The sequence below is a fragment of the Sprattus sprattus genome, assembly GCF_963457725.1.
Source record: "Sprattus sprattus genome assembly, chromosome: 12".
NCBI classification, from domain to species: Eukaryota; Metazoa; Chordata; class Actinopteri; order Clupeiformes; family Clupeidae; genus Sprattus; species Sprattus sprattus.
In genome coordinates, this window is record NC_137910.1 from 25,741,287 (window position 1) to 25,762,169 (window position 20,883).

Consider the following 20,883-nt stretch of genomic DNA (forward strand, 5'->3'; position numbering starts at 1 on the left):
AACATGTTTGTGTGTGTGTGTGTATGTGTGTGTGTGTGTGTGTGTGTGTGTCTGTGTGTCTGTGTGTGTGTGTGTGTGTGTGTGTGTGTGTGTGTGTGTGTGTGTGTGTGTGTGTGTGTGTGTGTGTGTGCGTGTGTGTGTATGTGTGTATGTGTGTCTGTGTGTTTTATCTATCTATCTATCCCTCTATCTATCTGTCTACTGTATCTATAGATCTATCTATCTTTGTGACTGCATGTCACACACAAACACATACAGTATGAACTAAATTCTCAGTTTCCCTGTCTTGCGTGACAGACACACATACACACACTTACTCCCTCAGACAAACACACACACACACACACACACACACACACACACATACAGACACAGAGTGTATATATCTATCATAAAGTCACACAAAGGTTAGATTCTCAATCTCTCTCACACACACACACACCACACCACACCACATACACACATACACACACTCACACCACACACACATATACACACATGTCTTCTCTGTTTGTTTCAAACACAAACTCAGATATTCAGATGTCATGCCAAACCTTGATATATTTTGTGTAGGTTATCCTACGGGTAATATTGACTATGTTATCTGGATGGGGTGTATTATGAGCTTATAATGTAATAACCTAATACATTATAACTACCCATGTACATCACTTATTTACTGCAACCCCTAAATTACTACTTATTTAGAACTATAGGCTAGTTGGAGATAAGTTCCCAATGAGAGAAAGAGAGAGCACTAAGACATTGATGTCACCTGTTACAGTTTTTTCTGTCACTTTGGGACATTTCCTTAATTTACATATTCAATACAGTGCATGAATGTCTTTTTCTCAAAACAATACATACAAACATCAATACTCTATGGATCATCTGCATTAGTCTGTAACTCAAAATTCTTAGGTTGTGTCTAAAAGGTAAAGAATAAAATCAATGAATATCTCAGTACCACCAGAATTAAAGGATTGTGTCATTGCCTAGAACAAAGGCAGACAAGATGTATTTAGGCATGCAGTGTACACTGGACACGGAAGTCTGTTTCTCGTTTCACAATTTACATTTCACCAGTTTCACTCCTTGATCACTCATCCAGATCATTGTCAACAAATTGTCTGCTATTTTATAGCTAGTTAGAAGCTATTCATGTCAGATACAAATTGGTGGCTGAAGAGAAATGCGCTGGAAAGTTCTAGAACTTCACTAAAGAGAGTGGACAGTACATTTACATCTTGTTCAGAAACAACCTTCCTGTATGCCTCATAGATTCCTCATGAAAAGAGTAATGTTATGAAATCAGGAGACTGATGATAATATACTGATATATGATAATATACTAAAATATGCGAAAAATGATTGAATACATTACTGCCTTCAAGCTGGCCTGGCACATCTACTCTTGGTGGCCTATGGCACACGTTATGCTTTCGAACAAATTGGATCAAGCCTCATCATCAAAAGTAAACAAACAAGGTGTTATTTGGCAGAAATACGGAAAATATAATTCTTATGTATATGCTTGACAACTAATGATAACTGACTTAACCATTTTGAGAAGCCTCATAACTAGCACAATGAAAAAATGCTTGAAAATAATAGTTGTTTTGGGGGGTAAGACTAAACTGCATACACACTCATTTTTACGAATTTGTCAAAACAATTAAAAATTGTTTGCATTTTGATCAGAATGTATTATGCAGCTTCTCTGTTCAATGGTCATAAAACCCACAACTTCAAGTCATGACATGCAAAATGGTTGCCCCTATGTCAGAAAAAAGGTGTTCAGTCATATTTTCACCATTGGCTTACAGTAACAGTCATGTAGTCATTTCATCATTATCTAGTTTACGCCTATGCAACGTGTAAGGCCGACACCATGGACTTCCACTTCTCCCTATCCTTTAGTGGGTCTATCTCTTCCATGGTCTTCCCTAGTTCTTTACTTTCAATTTAGTCATTTTGGGTCAATGAAAACTTTTGCCACACTTACATCTGAGAATGGTCAAAAAAAGCTGATTACTGTTAGCTCCATCTAGTCCTCCTTTATTGCAATACAGAGGTTATTTTTTGAATGAAGGTAAAAAGTCAACCTAGTGACCCTATAGTCTAAACTACTGTATTATGTGGTTCACAAAGAATGTTTGTGGCATACAAGAAGATTTTCTCGTTTTTTTTTTTTTAGAAGATTTTAAATGAGGACACTGTCCAGTTTCTTTCAGGTTATTTTCTACATCCTTCTTCTAAATACTTACAGAATACACCCACTTGGAAACTTGTGTTGAAATTAGTGATATAGATAACATTCACTACAACATAGTATTCATTTAGAAGTTATAATGATCAGTCATTAGTCATCAGTGAAAAACATAGACAGTCAAATGAAAATTTGGAAATAAGGTAAACACTTTGCTTTGACAAGTCAACTAAACATTTTTGACTGTCTTGTTTACAAACAATGACATGAGGCCGTTTCATTCTGATGGTGACATGTTGACATAAATATTTACTTCTGAGACATAAGCTAAGGACTTTGAGCAAGTTACAGGCTTTTGCAGGCGTGGTGCTGTTTGTACGAATTGTTTTGACAGGTGCATTTACTAAGGATGATTTGAGGAATGTACAAAAACAACTGAGAAAAACTGTAATTCTGTTCTGATCAATGTGAACTGACTTAGGAAACAATTTGAAGATTCCAGTTATTAAATACATGTTTAATTTCTTAGTTTTCATTAGGTGAATACTTGCATATGCAAAAGAACAAACGTGTAAATAGCAGTGAAACCAATGAATAGAAGTAAAGGGCGGAGTTATTTTGCGGAAAAGCCAATCACATCACATTGCATGGTTGGGCAGGGAAAGCTCGGACTGGTTCCATCTCGCAGTGTTGGTGGGACTTTGGTGTAACAAGGAAAGTAGCTAGCTATCTAGCTGGCAAACTAGTGGATGGGCTTTACCAGTTCCATTGTAGACGATGTCTGTATGGCAGTCGTAGTCGATAGCTAAATAGGCTACCATCGTTGAGTTTTATTTCCGTTTTTCTGACAGACATAACTGGTTACTTTATAGGTGCTATAACTACATTGTTTTCTTTAGCTATCTGGTCGTTCTCCTTTGGACTAAATGTACCGTTAGGCAGATAGACAAACAGCCTGGTTATCGTTAGTAAGATTTTCCGTAGCTGGAAAGCAATTCCATAAGCATCACCCATCTAACCTGAGACGCAGTTTGAACTTGACGAGTGTGGAAGGATGGTATCATGGATAATATCACGAGCGGTTGTGTAAGTGAAAACATTTTAACGTCAGTAAATTAAATACGCTTTCAGAGGTAGCACCTCACGTCTACCGAGCACAACAAGCAAACTAATGGAACAACGATACAAAGTGGACGTTTCCTTCTTATGTTAACCCATCTAGCTAATGGCTGTGAAGAATGCTTAAAATTTGCATACTGTAACATAGAATATGACAAGTTTGGTCAGTGTGCAAGTTCAATTGGCAAGCTACATCTATGCATCACTACAATAACGAAGCTTAACGTTATCAAGATAGTTGTGGGTTAGCCAGCTGTTTTTCACTAGGGGGCAAACGAATTTTACCGACTGTGAGCATTTGATTTGAATAACTACCTAAACAGATTAGTTATCTAATGTTAACAGGCAACTAACTACTTATTTGATGCTAGCGAAAGCTTGGTTAGGTAGCTTACATTCAGCAGAAAGTTATAGTGGGTTTTTATTGTTGCTTGGTTAAACCATGGAAGTCCGTTAGGTACAGCTGTTGTTGTTGATTTTAATAAAGTGAATTATCGAGTTATAACTGTAACATTAGCTTGTATGCTACCGCTACCTAGGGCAGTGGCCTGATACCCTCAAAATATGGCTAACGTTAGCGTTGTGGTTTGTGGTCACATATGCTACCAAAAATGATCATTTGTAAATGAATTCCTAGTTTCAGACACAGTACATATTTGGAGTTGACCGGTTAAGATGACATTTACCGTGACGTTTAATATCTCACCCAGTAAGCTAATAGTGTTGTCTCTGCAACGTCAAACAATTCCAGCGTGGACATCAACAAGTCATAACATGTCGCGTTCGAGTGAAACCTTGCAGTCAGACAGCAGTAGTTGTGTGTGTGTGTTGTTTAAATAAAGTGGTAAAATAAACTTTTTTTGCATTGCCGCTGTTAGGCGACAACCTTATTCTACTGTTTGAGTAAAACATTGACATTCTTTTTTTTTTGTGGCTGAGAGTACAATGGCTCCTTTCCTGTGCTAGCTAGTTCAGGTTTTAGGTGTGTCTTTTAATGAGGTGAAAGATTGATAACGTAAAGTACACCGTGTACATCACTGGCAATAGGCAATGTCCTGCATATACATTTGAATAGTAAACACCGTTAAGATTTTAATTTAATAGTAATGTAAGTGGTAAGTTTGTTCTTGGCATTTGATTAGAAGACAACTCGGTTTGCCACACTGCACGAAGTTGGCATATAGCTATGCGAAAGCGTTGTGCCATAAAAAAAAATACCTATCAGCTGCATCCCGGGGCGTGATTATTTTTGTTTTGCCCAACATGTAGAAGAACGTCACATGATAGGCTATTCCCTGCAGGGCTTGACTTCTTGACTTAACTGAGGAATTCATGACTCTAGCATTGTGACTGGTGTCTAATGTCATTAAACTATTGTCTCTTCCAAACACAGTTACAGAAACAGAATTTTCTGCGAGCAAACAATTGAGCTCCATTGTAATGAGGTGTATGTGTGTATTCAGTTATATGCTGACTTTCTGTTGCTTGTTACGAAGGGAAGACCAGCTCGTTTAGGAGACTCGTTTGCTCTCCTTGCTGCTGCTGTTATGTGTAAGATTGAGATGTTGTTAGGGTGGAGAGTACAAGTTATGCAATGGATGGAGTTCTGCCAGCTACCCCTCATCCTAACTCCCACCCCTACCGTATTCTGGCCAGGATCACATAGTGTGGTTGTAGCCATAGTACTGAGAAAATATATCTGACTACATATGGGTGACAAAGGCCATTTATAGTGAAAACTACCTTGTTTCTGTTAAATTGACGCAAGTAAAGGGGTAGGCCTAAAGATTTCATTGTTAGGTTTCTGTGAATTACTCTTATAGGTACCCCCCTCACAGTGACACTACATAAAAGCTGGCTGCATGAAAGCCGAACATCAATTGAATAGCTTGCTTGCAAATTCATAATGGCTTTGTTGTATATGTAATTCATTCAGACTTGCAGATTCACAGAAACTTTAGACTTATAAATTATGACTGAGGCATTTTGTAGACTGTCCATATGAAATAATTATTAAATACGAATTTTAAGAATGAGCTCGTAACACACTTTTAGTAAGGAACGTTAAATGTCATTTAGATTAAACTAAATAATATGTATTCAATTATCTGTTTTTATAGTGGGTTTAAAAAAAAATCGTAATTTTTGCACTGCACATTGTTTCTCAAATGACCTGTTCGTCAAGTGCCCACAGAACTCTGTGATATGATTCAGTTGAGAGTCCAAAGAGTTTTGTAATGGTGTGGGGTGTAATGACATCTGTCCCTCTTCCTATAGGCTTGTGTTTGGAACCCTCTATCCAGCATATTACTCCTACAAAGCTGTCAGGACTAAGAATGTCAAAGAGTATGTAAGTATGCTCAATTCCAGGTATTAACTGCTTCAAGCTTCTCCCTCTGTTCTCCTGTTAGCGGTGCACTCCTTTTGAAACTGGCCAGCTCTCCGTTTGAAAACTTGACCTACACTAGAATTCCATAGGATGTTCCTATTCCCAGTAGTCAGGATTATTACTCGTTATTCGCTCCATGACGTTCTGTTCAGCTTTTTCTCAGCCCCTGATGTATATATAAAAACACACACACACACACACAGGGAGAGAGAGAGAGAGAGAGACTTCCGTGAGCCTCCTTTGAAGTCTGAAATTGCTCATGGTCTAAGAGGCTCAGCTACACCTTCACGCCTGGCTGGGCTCCTCACCCTCAGTCTAGGTGCGTCAGGCCCTGTCTGTCACTAAAATAAAAGCCAATCTCCCTGATGCGCTCTTTCCAAGCCAGCGCACACACATCGTCAGATTCCTCAGTGTTCACACACACACACACACACACTCATACACACTTGCACACTCACACGCGCACACACACACACACACACACACACACACACACACACACACACACACACACACACACACACACACACACACACACACACACACACACACACACACACACTCACACTCACACCATTGGCTGCAGGCACAGTGAGCTTCTCAGCTCTGTTTGTGTTTGGCGAACCAAGGGACACATGTCTGCAACATGATTCCATTGGACATGAAACTGTTTCACATCTACACACACAACATACATGTCTTCATGTCTCCATTCAATCTGTGATATTTTATTGACTCCTTGAGAACAGAATGTGATTATGCTGGCTGGATCACTCATAGTGTGTACAGTAACTAAACATCTGACTTAAGCACCAGGAAAAAGCCATTTAGTTATTTTGCCCAGGAACCTACTGCATCAAGTCAGGGTATCCTGTTTGGAATCACACTCTCAGTTATATGTGAAATAAACCGTTTTAGTTACTTGTACCTTACACCCAGGAGACGGGAAATACTCTTTTCTGATTGCCTGGCTGGTCTCTATTAATTCTATGGGGACACCTATGAAATAGATGCTGTGAAAACTTTTAATCACCATTGTATATTAGCGCTCTGGAAACTTTGAATGGTAACTGTTACAATCATAAATAAACACTTTTTTCATTTTGCCACATGGTGTCAACTAGGGGTGTGCCAAATAATCGTCATGACGATGCATCGCGATTCTAATTTTCACGATCTACTGCATCGATTGTTGACGCCAAGTATCGATTATTAATTAAAAAAAAAAAAATAAAAAAAAAATAATAATAATAATTTAAATTGCATGAATGGTTGGCGAACATCAAGCATTTCTGGCCGCGCGATACTGCGACAAGTCATTCATAAACCAAACATGCAGTGTATCCAGTAATAATAATATTTGTGTTAAGTAACCTCCAAAAGTCGTTTAAATAAATACAGCTATGTATGAACTGAGTTGCTTTGAGTTATCAATTGAACACACTATCCAGATCATACACAGCCAGTCAGCCACTGGTAATGGCTTTTTTTCTAACAGTGTTCAATGAAAATTCGCAATGCATCGCAATGCATCGCAATAATTCAAGTATCGCAATGCATCGTGATAGAATCGCATCGTGGCATGTGAATCGTGATACGAATCGAATCGTGACTTCTTTGGCAATACCCACCCCTAGTGTCAACACAGTGTGTTCTGTGGTGAATTAGCATGTTATCTGGACAACTGGTAAGCTACCAAGTATAAAATTTGAAAAAGTTAGCAAGCTAAAGGATTTGGTCTTAGCAACAGTGGAATCAGCCATAACCAAGCAAACTACCCATTCTAATCCTTGTCCATGACTAAAAAAGTAGTCCTACGAACTCAATGGGTTGCCTTTTTTTAAACAGAATCAAATGTTTCCTATCAGGGCTACACACACTTTTCCTAAATGTGTGTCAACCGGGGTATAAGCATTCCTGGTCCATTCATTTTTTATAACGGGACACCTCGGCAGCTTACCCTTACATATTGAGGTGGTATAGTGATGCTTTGGAGAATATTTAAGCTACCTGAACATTCTAAAATGGATGTGCTGAGCGATCTAAATATGAGCATCACGACTTGCTAAATATTTTTATGTGTGCATAGCGGAGTGAAGATGAGTAATGAGCTTCTACAGTGGTCAAGTCTTTAAGAAATGCTAGTCACACTTTATAAACTGCAGTTAGGAGTACCTGAAAATATAACTTTAGTAAATTCTTGATGGAATACAAATGGCTAAATTGTGGTGTTGACAAATGATCATGATTCCCTAGGCAGTGGTGACTTTCCAAAATTGTTTCCTCATACCCTGATATGAAATGTTTAGATCTACATATGTTGACACCATAGTCTCATGATCTGATTCTTTGATCTTTTATGGTACCTTTTAAAGAAGCAATTACAGCATTTGAGCTCTATCTGCTAAAACCTGTAGATTATTTTGGTAGGCAATTTAGTTCCACATGTACATTTCCGAACTCAAAATGAATCATGTGGGTAAGTTACTCCCATGAGATCATGTGTTTGATTTAAACTTCGTTGCACAGTTTTGTTTTGCAGAAGAGTGTTGATGTGAGACTCTGAAACTCAGGAAGTCTCATCTCTGTAGGACGCCCCTCGAACAAAGCCCCTAAGATTGAAATGAACAGGATAGAGATCATGTGCTCTGTGTTCTTTCTGAAGGCCACAGGGCCAGGCTGAACCATGAGGCAGTAAAGTGTACACTCATGGAGGTCTCATGACCATCTGGTTACTCAGGCTGCTCCTTGTGATCTGACAGGTACGCTGGATGATGTACTGGATTGTCTACGCTCTCTACACTGTTGTTGAAACCATCACAGACACCTCCCTATCCTGGTAAGATTTAATGGGATTGGCACCATCAAACTGTCCCGTAGTGTTTGTAGTGAGAGATTTAGTTTTATGTAACTACCAACTTGGGATGGTTAACAAGTTGTACAGTGTGTTTTATTTGTACTGTATAGTATACGTTGAAGATAAATGTATATTTGGTGAGTGTATGTGGGTTTATTGATTATAAATTGTCTGTTTTGGTGTTATATTTCTGCAGGAGCACATGAGAAACAGTGGTGTATTGAACATGGGTGTTTTATTTACGGGTCATTAGGGCTGACTGCTAAAGCAAGGACACAGTGGAAACCGGATGAACAGTCATACAGTTGCAATGGAATGTGTAGCAGTGGGTTATGGGAAGTATACCTTGTTGCAAGGGTGAAAGGTCAAATTGCCATTGTGTTTTGTAGGTTTCCTCTGTATTACGAGCTGAAGGTGGCCTTTGTGATCTGGTTGTTGTCTCCATACACCAGAGGGGCCAGCCTCATCTTCAGGAAGTTCCTCCATCCTCTTCTGGCCTCCAGGGAAAGAGTAAGACCACCAGTGCCCTCACATGTCCGTAGTTGACAAGTCAAAATAAAAGGAACCCAGCTGTACCCCTAAGCTGTCAATCAACATAGTCCTCTGAAGCGCTTGCATGGTCTATAAATAAGTTAAAATAAGTATGCTTTAAACCTTAAAATAGTACTCAGTGCTCAATAAATGTCTGACAGGTTTTCATCATACTTCAGCTGTAACTGATATGAATGCAAGGTACAGAGTATGGGTCAAATTAGACATTTTCTCCCTCTGTTTAGTTCAGTGAGTTGTGTGGCAGGGAATGAACAACTCTGAAGTGAACTTTTCCAACGGGCTTCTGTTTGCTTTCCCTCTACGGTTAAAACAGGAGATTGATGATTACATCGTCCAGGCCAAAGAGCGCAGCTACGAGACCATGGTGAACTTTGGCAGGCAAGGCCTTAGCATCGCTGCCACTGCTGCCGTCACTGCTGCTGTCAAGGTAACATAGACAATCAGTATCGGAGGCAGACACAAACGCAAACACACACACAGACAGACACACACACATTCAAGCACAAGCCCCACATCATACACTATCACTGAAGGTAATAACATTCAGCTCAGTTGTGCCATAACTGACACGTCTGTTTGTGGCTGAACTCTGATGACTGAATTTCATGATTCCTTCCATATTAGGGCACAACTGTAATGTTCCTTTTACACAAATGTTTGTTTCACAGGACCATACACCAGTATCTTCTTTGGCCAGATTCATCTAGACACATGTTTTGGACAAGCACGTTTCAAATAAACTAAACAAATTACCGTGAGGTTCTTTTACTTTTAATTATCCAATCATTGTGCAGTTAATGACTGGGTGATGAGCTGAAAAAAAATCATGACACTAAACTTATTATCTAAGAAGTTATGCAATTTCTTCCTTGAATGAAAGTCATGTGATCCTTTGTATGCACGCTCCCACTGAGAACCTATTAGAGGTACAGCGCATAGTCTGCACTCCTCCTGTTTCCCTGCGCTGCTAGTTACCAACAGAGTCTGGCCCAGTGGCCTGAGGACTGGGCTATGTGTCTGGAGATGTACCCCTGCTGTACCCCTGTGTCAGTGCTGTACCCCTGCTGCACCCTGTGTCAGTGTCAGTGCTGCACCCTGTGTCAGTGTCAGTGCTGTACCCCTGTGACAGTGCTGCACCCTGTGTCAGTGCTGTACTCCTGCTGTACCCCTGTGTCAGTGCTGCACCCTGTGTCAGTGTCAGTGCTGTACCCCTGCTGTACCCCTGTGAGAGTCCTACACCCCTGTGTCAGTGCTGTACTCCTGCTATACCCCTGTGTCAGTGCTGCACCCTGTGTCAGTGTCAGTGCTGTACCCCTGCTGTACCCCTGTGAGAGTCCTACACCCCTGTGTCAGTGCTGCACCCTGTGTCTGTGTCAGTGCTGCACCCTGTGTCTGTGTCAGTGCTTCACCCTGTGTCTGTGTCAGTGCTGTACTCCTGCTATACCCCTGTGTCAGTGCTGCACCCTGTGTCAGTGTCAGTGCTGTACCCCTGCTGTACCCCTGTGAGAGTCCTACACCCCTGTGTCAGTGCTGCCGCTGGAGCAGAGTGGCTGCTTTAAATGGTGCCAGTCTGATGTTCTCTGGCCAGCCCATATCTTAGTGGGTCTTCCACTGTTCAGAATAGCGTGTTGCCCTCAATTAGCGTGGTTAGTCTGCAGCATGAGCAGCTCAGAGAGGGGGCTCTTCTGAAGTCCTCGTTAGCAGGAGCCAGCCACAGCGTTGCTCTCGTGCACCACGCTGCTGCAAGTACACCTGTCTACTGAGCTACTGCTGACTCCAGCCAACTGGTGATTTTGTACTCTAGATTACCCTAACACCAGCACTCTCTCTCTCTCTCTCTCTCTCTCTCTCTCTCTCTCTCTCTCTCTCTCTCTCTCCCTCTCTCTCTGTCTATCTGTCTATCTCTCTCTCTATCTCTCTCCCTCTATCTCTTTCTCTCTTTTTCTCTCCCTTCTCAATCTCTCTCTCTCTCTCTTTCCCTTCCTTTCACCAATCTCTCTTTCCTTTCCCCAATCTGTATTTCTCACTTTCTCTCTCGCTCTCTTTCTCTCGTTCCCTTCCCCCATCTCTGTCACCTGCCTTCCCCTTCTACTTTTATTGATTTCTCCCTCTTGTGCTCTGTAATCATCACTCCCAGTACACACCCCCCTCTCCTCAATCTTTTTGCTTTGTAGTGTATTTCAGTCTCCTTATCCACCTCTCTCTCTCTCTCTCTCTCTCTCTCTCTCCCCATCTCACTCGCTATCTCTTCTCTTATAGATTTAGTGACCTCTCTTGACAGTTTCTACAGTCAGTCAAAAAGTCATTTAAGTTTCACAGTTTTTGCTCCAGCTGTCTATACATAAGATAATGTCCCACAGACAGAGAGCAGGGCCTGGGAGCGATGGTCACAATGGTGTGTGTGTGTGTGTCCGTGTGTCCGTGTGTCCGTGTGTCCATGTGTCCGTGTGTGTGTGTGTCCGTGTGTGTGTGTGTGTCCATCGTGGCATAAGCCCTTATGTGGGACACTCTTGGACTCTGAGGTGTGTTTGTGTGTGTGTGTCCGTCGTGGGCATAAGAGATTGTAACTGATGTGGGACACTCATGGACTTTGTGGTGTGTGTGTGTACGTGGGCATAACCTACTGATGCTGGGCCTCATGATGGAGGACTCTTTCGGCATCCTACTGACGCAGGGCCTCATGATGGAGGCGTCCTCTTTAGGCATCCTACTGACACAGGGCCTCATGATGGAGGACTCTTAAGGCATCCTACTGACACTGGGCCTCATGATGGAGGCGTCCTCTTTAGGCAGCCTACTGACGCAGGGCCTCATGATGGAGGACTCTTTAGGCATCCTACTGACGCAGGGCCTCATGATGAAGGACTCTTTAGGCATCCTACTGATGCAGGGCCTCATGATGGAGGACTCTTTAGGCATCCTACTGATGCAGGGCCTCATGATGGAGGACTCTTTAGGCATCCTACTGGGCTTGGCTTCATCAGTGCAGTAAAGTCAGTGCTGTCTGGCAGCAAAGAGGGTATGGAAACAAATCATAATTGAACCCTTAACCTTGTGTTCAGCTCTCTAAAGAAGTTTACTTTAGGTGTTTTCATTTGAGTTACAGTATGTGCCTTAAAAGCTATGTGTGCCAGTGCTATCTCCTTAAACAGAACAGACCTATGCAAGCAAATGCCTTGACTGTCAGTTTGTTAACACAGTAAATACCACTCCTATGGATTTGAATTTATCCTATATGTCATGCTACACGCAAAACAATTCATAGCAACTGAATATCTTTAAAAAACAAACAATTAGGTTGAGGCTAATGATATAATTCTGGTAAATAATTGTTGTATGGATCAGATTGGCCACTATATAGTATAATTTACAGTATAATGTTTCAAAATAAGAGATTGTAATGGTTATCTGGATTCATTTTAGATTGAGCATATACAGTTAGGTACAATAGAGCTTTATGCTTCTTCCAACAGCAGTTGCCTGGATGGTGGACATGTGTCTAAAGCAGTCGATGAATATTACATCAAAACAGAGCTTTGATGGGCAGACACTGGCACTCGACACACGCATTCGCCCTGCACACAAACAAGACCTAGATTCTATCATATGTGTACAGGTTACTTACAGGACCTGCTATAGGGAAAGAACATCAGGACCCCACCATGTGTAGTGCAGTGCAGTACAGTACAGTGCAGTACAGTGCAGTGCATTGGGAGTGAAGTATAGATGTAAAGAAGTGCCATTTGTTTTTCAGGAGTCTGTCATCATGTTCTGTGGTGCCTGAGTGTTAAAGAGGGATGTGGCTTCTGTTCTCACTGTAACCTCACATTAGAATCGTGTTTGATCTTGTGAGCTTTCTTCAGTAGAAATGTTGTGAGTGGCACCCTACGCAGTGCTGGAAGTGTACCCATGTTGTTGCACTGTTGGAAATTGAAGCACATTAAATGTTCAGACACTGATGAAGCCTGTTTCTTTTTTTTGTTTGTTTGTTGTTTTGTTTTGGTTTATAAAGGTAGCCCACAAATAATCCAAGAATATGTAATTATGATTCCTGATGCTACTCTAATTACACCTGCTAATTGACTTGTACGTTGCATAGTAATTCCAACTGGGCAGCATCATCATCAGCAGCAGTGTGTGTGAGACGCATACCAGAAGACTGTAATTAATGTGGAGACTGGCCGTTAGTTGCAGAAGCGGCATGTTCAGAATAAGGTTGCATCTGTTGCTGGATGCTTTGCTGATTATGTGATGCAACATGTGCTCCTGCGTTGAAACAATACCTGATGAGCTGGGTGCACTCCCTCAGGCCTCAGGTTGAATTATGAAGTAATGGATGTTGACTTCTTTTCACCACACTACTTCGGCTTTTCAACAAAAATGTCACCTCACAAAAAATAATAATAAAAAAAATATTATTTTTTGTTCCCTCTGTCCCACTCTTTCTATCACACACACGCACACGCACATGCACACGCACACACTTCACTTATTTCACCTATTGCGTCTATATAAATGGGCTGAATGTTCAGTAGTTTGTACTCATCAAGGCATTCTCTTTTCTCATTCTCTCATGTGTAAATAACACTGCCATCCCCATAGGACCATGCTGCTTCCTCTAGATTTATTTATTTATTTTTGTTGTTGTTAGAGATGTTTTACTGTAATTAGGCCACTGTTTTGATTGTACAATCCTATACATTTTATATTTGCTTCCAGGCATCAGCAGGTTCAGGAAACTGCTCTAAGATGTCCTGACTCAATTATGACCTCACAGTGACTGACCCAAATCATGTGACTCTGTTGCCATAGGGACAGGGTGCCATCAGCGAGCGCCTGAGGAGCTTCAGCATGCATGACCTATCGCAGATTCCTGCTGACGACATGGCCAGCCAGTACCCTTCAATAAGTAACCCCAGCCGGCGAGCCATTCAGAGCTCCAAAGACGGCACAGACAGCACAGGTAGGCTAGGCCCACACATGCACTATACACATGGACGCTAGTCTTCCATCCTGCACATATGACTTGCCATTAGATAATGACAAATTATTAAGTAAGAATTTTAAGTTAAAACTTTGACTGCATCAAACTCACAAACTCACATAGTTCATGAGGCTGCTTGTGCTTCTGATAATGCCCAACATCCTCATCACCCTGAATGGTGTTTGAACCTCTGCTCTTACTCTGCCATCTAGTGGAGAGGTTGAAAATAACATGCCCTTATAGTGACTCATGAAAGAGACTGCTCAGCCTGTACCCGGTGCTCTAATTTACTAGGAAAAGTCCATTAAACCAGTCACCTGCTCAGGTTCAAATACACAGAGGACCAATTTTAAAAACTCTGTCCAAGTCAAGGCCCAGACATGTTAAATATTTATTGTCAAAAAAAAAAGTTCATACGTAAACATGAACTTAAGTTTAACATAGGCCTATTGAATCTGGGACAAGCATGCTTAAACTTAGGCCTATTAGTTATTGCCTATAAACACAGAGATCAAATTTCTAAATGAAATAAACATCAGTGGCATTCATTTCCTATGCCTCTCTTTTCTGCATATCACAGGCGCTCTATTTGTGGTCAGTTCAACAAGTTTGTCCATAGGCAGCCCCATTTAATCTTTTCCTGTAGTTGTTTCATGCATTGATTTAAATCCCCAAAGTTTCTCTATAACGCACAGTGTCAGTTGAGTCCACTCCACAGATTGACAGCTGGGCAGTATCAGATTTGTCGCTGCTCTCATCCACAGTTGAAGATCGGTGACAAAGTCTCATAGACTAACAGCAACTGTGTTTCTGCTCATGCTTACATATAAAAATGCTTGCCTTTTATCAGAGCACACGGTTTCTCAAACATTTATCATGCAGTTCTTGACAAACTCTCCCTCGGTAAAGGGTTGGGCTGTTTTAGCGATCTCCACTACTACAATAAAGTTTGCCTTTACAGCATGCTCACTTTAAGGAGCCTCACACCTTCTGGAACTTTTGTTTCATGTCCAGATGTTTGTACTTGTCTTGGTGTTTCGTTTCATAGTGCCGTCTTAAATGTATTCTTTCATGACAGCCACATCGGCTCCAGCCACAAGACAAACAGGTTTGCCCTTTACATCGGTAAACATGTGGTCTCCCACCACTCTTGAAAACCCCTGTCCAAAGTCCTTTCGTTCTGCCATTTTTTTTGGGGGGGGGGGGGGAGACAGGCCGCAAGCTAAACTTTGACTTCAGGTGATGCAGACAGTTGGGCAAGGGCTCCGCGCTTGCACGTCTAAATTGACGTAGGCTTCCAACGCGGTGGCAGTGCATTGTGGGACTTACAGTATTAGTGGTGCGTGCGAAATACCGGTGGCCGCAGCAGACCAGCTCTGATAAACATTAAAAAATGATCTGGCAGGCCAAATAAAATGACACCTTAGCTCATTCAAATCGATGGAACTTTTTGCTAAATTCTGAGGAGCCGGCGGGCCAGATGAAATCGCTTGGCGGGCCGGATCTGGCCCCCGGGCCTTGAGTTTGACACATGTGCTCTAGATCAACTTAGCACTCAGCAGAGAATTAAAGACTGAACAAGTAAAGATGCAGTGTGTGTGTGTGTGTGTGTGTGTGTGTGTGTGTGTGTGTGTGTGTGTGTGTGTGTGTGTGTGGCAGATTACTACCCCTACAGGCCAGAGGAGGCCCAGGGGGACGACGGAGATGGAGTCTTCTCAGAGGATGAGGCGTCTGTACAGCGTGGCCTGAGACGGTCCCAGAGCGTCAAGATTACTCGTTCCAAAGCTGCACGCAAAGAGGTGTGTGTGTGAGTGTGTGAGATAGTGGGTGCCTGCACCTGCCTGTGTGGATGTATCTGTCAGCTTTGCAGTAGCAGAGGTTACACAATATTCTGACGCTGAAGATTCTCATCATTGTTATTATTTATTTGTATTTTTTCAGCCACGCTATGGCTCTCTAAAAATGAAGCCCAAGCGGAGAGCGGCGATCAATACGGCCACCTACGAGATGCCTTGATTTCTGACCCTATTGGATCCACCCCCAGATCTTTGACAGAGCACCGATTAAACCGTATGGACCAAAACATTAGTGTGTGGGGGAGCCTGCACCACTTATTCCAAAGGAGTACCCTTACCAGGAGGTCCTCACATGCCACCTGGGTTAAACTAAAAGTAGGGAACACACAACAGACTCTTCTAGCTAGCACAAGGGCTCCAATGCCGCAACTGACTCATTTTAACACCTCTCTTAGAAGGGCACTTAGGTGTGTGTGTGTGTGTGTGTGTGTGTGTGTGTGTGTGTGTGTGTGTGTGTGTGTGTGTGTGTGTGTGTGTGTGCGTGTGCGTGTGCGTGTGTGTGTGTGCCTGTTTTCTGCTCACAATGTTTACAGTTTGTTGTGTAATTCTCTTTAAAGCTCTGGTGCCTGGATTCACATTCACAGTGCTGCCTTACTATTTTACTACTATTTTAACACCACATTTTAAATACTTCATCTTTATGAGTTGCATTCCACTGCAATAATGTATTATTTCCTCATATTAAGCCTGTTAATGCTTGTTTTTTTTTACGTCAGGTTGCCTTTGACGTGTTGACATACTTGACAAAACACTCTAAGATCTGAGCAGCCCAACCAAAAGTGTCCCTTACTTTCACTGTCTACAGACGACTGTACGCTAAAAGATGAGTGAGGTTTGGGACCATATGACCTTGTCTGTATTTGCTCTACACTATGGGTTGACTGAAGAAGAATGTCTTGTAATGTTGTTTTGCACATACGTTAACAACACAGACCTGACTAATAGATCCATTATGCAGGATCTATAGCAAGTTCACTTTTTTCACCGCAACATATGCAATGCCGGTTGAATGTGGTCCACATTTCCAGTCAGATGCTTCATGGCACTGCATCACGTCAGGAGATGCTTTTACACTGTTCAGGTCGCTGTTAGCGCCCCCTGCTGTTGTGTGTTCTGTATGTGTTATTCAGAGAAAGGACAGAATGTCAGAAGCCATGAATGATTCTCATTGAAGTATTTTCTGCAGTGGGAGCCAAGAAGAATGGAACTAGGCTTTGTAACCCGTTCTGATTGGCTCCTGTGTACTGTGGGCTTTTCTATTCAGCGTTCGGGATGTGGCCTTACAATTGAGCGCCACAGGCATTTGTTTTTAATCTCTGACAAACTGGAAAAAAACATGAAAATTCACCAGTAAGATACTTTGTTTTAAAAGAAAAGCCCATTTTAAAAGTGGCAGTGTTTGGTATATATTAAAAATATATATTTGTGGTCCTGTCTTTTAAATGTAGCCTATTCTGTCCAAAAATGAACTTTTATGTTATATTGAGACCAAAGCCGTATTAAAGTGTCTGTAAGGCTGAGAGGGAAAAGCATAGGACCAAGAATTTGGAAAAGAAAAGTTGGACCGAGTGTTGCTATGTAGTGCCTATAATAAACTTGGAATACTTTAACGTCTGAACACAGGCTGGATTCTCAATTACTTTCACTTACAATTTATTACAGTGCATGAAATGCCCTGTATTGTTATTCCTAGGCTTCTTCTTCTTCTTCTTCTTCTTCTTCTTATTCTTGTTACCTTTTTCTGCGATTAATTCAGCCCGAACCGCTTAACGTAGAAACTTCATTCAAACTTTGTCGCGTAGGTCTTGTAAAGGACACTTATGCTATGTATTTTTCACTTTTCTAAACTTTATACTTTTTAAGATATTAAATAAAAACGAATCGAAATTTTCCCATTGACTTACATTGGGCCATTATGACATCATAATAGGGTCTTTAAACTGGCTTGCACCTGTGCTTCACTGACAGCTGCGCCAAATCAAAGGAACCTCTTCTCTGTCCCTCTCAATTTAACTGTAACTAGGAACATTAAGACACCTTCCATTCTCTACTTTTTCTCTCTCCATCTCTCCATCTTTCTCGCTATCCCTCTCAGTCTACTTTCTCTCACACTCAATCTCTCTTCTTCACTCCATTTTTATCTCCTTTTTTCAATATTTTCACTCTCTTTTTCTCTTTCACTCTTCTTTCCTTCTTCCACTCATCTTTCCTTCTTCCACTCTTCTTTCCTTCTTTCACTTTTCTTTCCTTTCTTCACTCTGCTTTCTTCTTTCCTTCTTTCACTCTTCTTTCCTTTTCTTCTTTCCTTCTTCAACTATTATTTCCTTCTTTCACTCTTCTTTCCTTTCTTCACTCTTCTTTCTTTTCTTCTTTCCTTCTTTCACTCTTCTTTCCTTCATCCTCTCTTCTCTCCTTTCTTCACTCTTCTATCCTTTCTTCTTTCCTTCTTCCACACTTCTTTCCTTTCTTCTTTCCTTCTTTCACTCTTCTTTCTTTTCTTCTTCCTTTCCTAACTTTTGCATTTCTTGCACTGGTATTTCCTTCAGGAAATGCATTTTCTAGTTTTTTCTCAAGTTTAATTGTAAAACAGCACCATCAGGCGCATGTCATCTCACTCACCCACTCCCATCATCAGGACTCAGGAGATGTGAGCTGGTGATTGTAGTGGTCTTTGATATTTGTAACAGGAGGCAGAATTGTTAATCGCTATTTTTTAACTGAAAAGAAACAAAACACTTCTAAGTACTCTTAAAATATGAAGCTTTGTCAGCATTTTTAAAGATACCCTGAGCAGTCACTTCACCTTTGTCCAGCAGTTACCATCTATGGCCTGAAGGAGGAGTAAAGCGTCAAGATTCCCTTTGATGCAGTTGGATTTAATTCCCCTACCTTCATCAAGCATGGTCTGTTTACACAGCACACCTGTCTGCCCAGGCAAACTGCATTTCATTTGCGTATTCAAATTCCCAACACTGTTATTTTCTCTTTTACGAGGGGAGCGTCTCAAGGGGAAGTTTGTTTTGCAGCGCTTAACTCTGGATCGCCCTTCCCGGGAGGCAAGCCATTATTCAAATAGAAGGCTATATGATGTGCTCGGTATGTGCATCACATTAAAATGTATTTAATTTGCTTTATTCACTTACAAACCTCTCAGACAAATTGTAGCTCAATCCCTCAGCCAATTCCTCAGGGGCACTGGGAGCTGCCTTGTCGTCTGAAAGTTGCAGCTTTATGAAACAATAAAATCACGAAAGAACCACTGTCAGCCTTAAGAAGAAAAAATAATGGAGGTATGGATACAGCGTCAACAGTCAGATCATCCTAACTTTTCCTGATTATGTAGGCCATATAGGCAGCTTAAAGTCTGCTTGACACATAAGACCTATGATTTACAATGTGGATACTACATACCTGTATACAACACATGGAAATGTATCCAGTCTCTGGCTCACGCCCAGGACTTACATGCAGAAATATAAAATGTTCTAGTCTCGGAATCTAACAGAAACACCGGCACGGTTTCTTTGTCAGGTTCTGCGTTTCTGTTTAGAGAGACGACGGCCTCCTGGCTCATGGCTGACAGTTTTGCGCTCTCTCCAGTGACCTTATCAGTGTTGTGATGGGGTGCTGCAGTGGCTCCTGTGGAATCAGATGTGGTCATGGCTTTAATTACAGTGGGGTGGTGTCTCAGTGCCCCCTCTGGCAGATGACATCATGAGCAGGCGCTGCTACTGTCTGTGACCTTTTGCAGAGCAGAAAGCCATTTGGATGTTCGCACCTCCAGGCAGCGCCCAACAAAGCCACACGTCACACCCCTGCCAAACACGTGCTGAGACAATACACGCTTTCATTAAAGTAAATAAATGCAGAGCCACTGGAGTCTTTGTGTGTGTGTGTGTGTGTGTTGTGCAGACGCCCTGGGTAAATGGTGGCTTGGAAACCAAGGCTGTTGGACAAAAAAAACAGTAGTTTGTCAAAGTTACTGAGCATAACCAGAAACAGTAGCAGTGACTGTCCACAAATCCTGAATATGTAAGTAATTTGTGGTTGATGGAAAGGATGAGGCTGAGTTTGAACTCCACAGGGTTCACTGCAGTGCTATGTGAGTTGGGTAAGGCCACAAAATTAGCTTTTCTTTACTGTAGCAGCTGAGGGCTTCTCCTGTGACTTGTTAAAACAACACATTTCTGTACTTATTATTTGATCAGTTTGCGTTTGGATTCCCCATTTCCCAATGCACACTCTAGAACGTTGTTTGAACCAGCCAGGCGACTTCCGCAAACGCAATGAATGTCCAAAGAAACCATTTGATCAGTTTTGGTGAGTTTCCATTTGTTCCCATTACAGTAGGTCTAGAAACAGTTATTGTGTGTGTGTGTGTGTGTGTGTGTGTGTGTGTGTGTGGTCTGGAGACATTTGACTGTGATCCTGTCAGCAGCCAGGCTCAGTCTGACACAGCGTCACTTTAAAGACGTCCTGTCTCAAAGACTGCCTGACTGGGAGGGAGAGGAGAGAGGAAGCAACAGGAGCCACGCCGACGAGAGCGAAGAGATGACAGAAGAGAGGAGGATGGAGGGAGAAGAAAGAAGAAGTGCAGCTTTGACACGCAAACTGTCATCATGAGCCAGTCAGCATGCTGACAACCATGGCAGAGGAAAATGACTTACTCCACTGACACCAGTTGTCATTCTTTCTCAACAACAAGGATTTCTGACAAATATCCGAGGTGGGGGAATTTGTACCCCTTGCCTGTGTTACTTTGATATATGATAGCACTGATGTGTCATAAACACATCAGGGGTTAACATGTAGCTCAAGTGAGACACTGGAGCATCGTTACACCTGCACACACGCTAGATAGGAAGACACACTGACACATTCACAAATGGAGACATTCACACTCTCACTAATGTATGC

General features: G+C 41.8%; 1 protein-coding gene across 1 annotated transcript; it reads left to right on the forward strand.

Annotated features, from left to right (window-relative positions):
- The first annotated feature begins 2,940 nt into the window (after positions 1-2,940).
- Positions 2,941-17,546, forward strand: reep3a (receptor accessory protein 3a). Its single transcript, XM_080848902.1, has 8 exons — positions 2,941-3,295; positions 5,606-5,678; positions 8,480-8,556; positions 8,964-9,084; positions 9,440-9,553; positions 13,939-14,089; positions 15,770-15,909; positions 16,052-17,546. The coding sequence occupies exons 1-8, from the start codon at positions 3,264-3,266 to the stop codon at positions 16,124-16,126; spliced, it is 783 nt and encodes a 260-aa protein (XP_080705028.1). The 5' UTR covers positions 2,941-3,263; the 3' UTR covers positions 16,127-17,546.
- Positions 17,547-20,883: the final 3,337 nt, after the last annotated feature.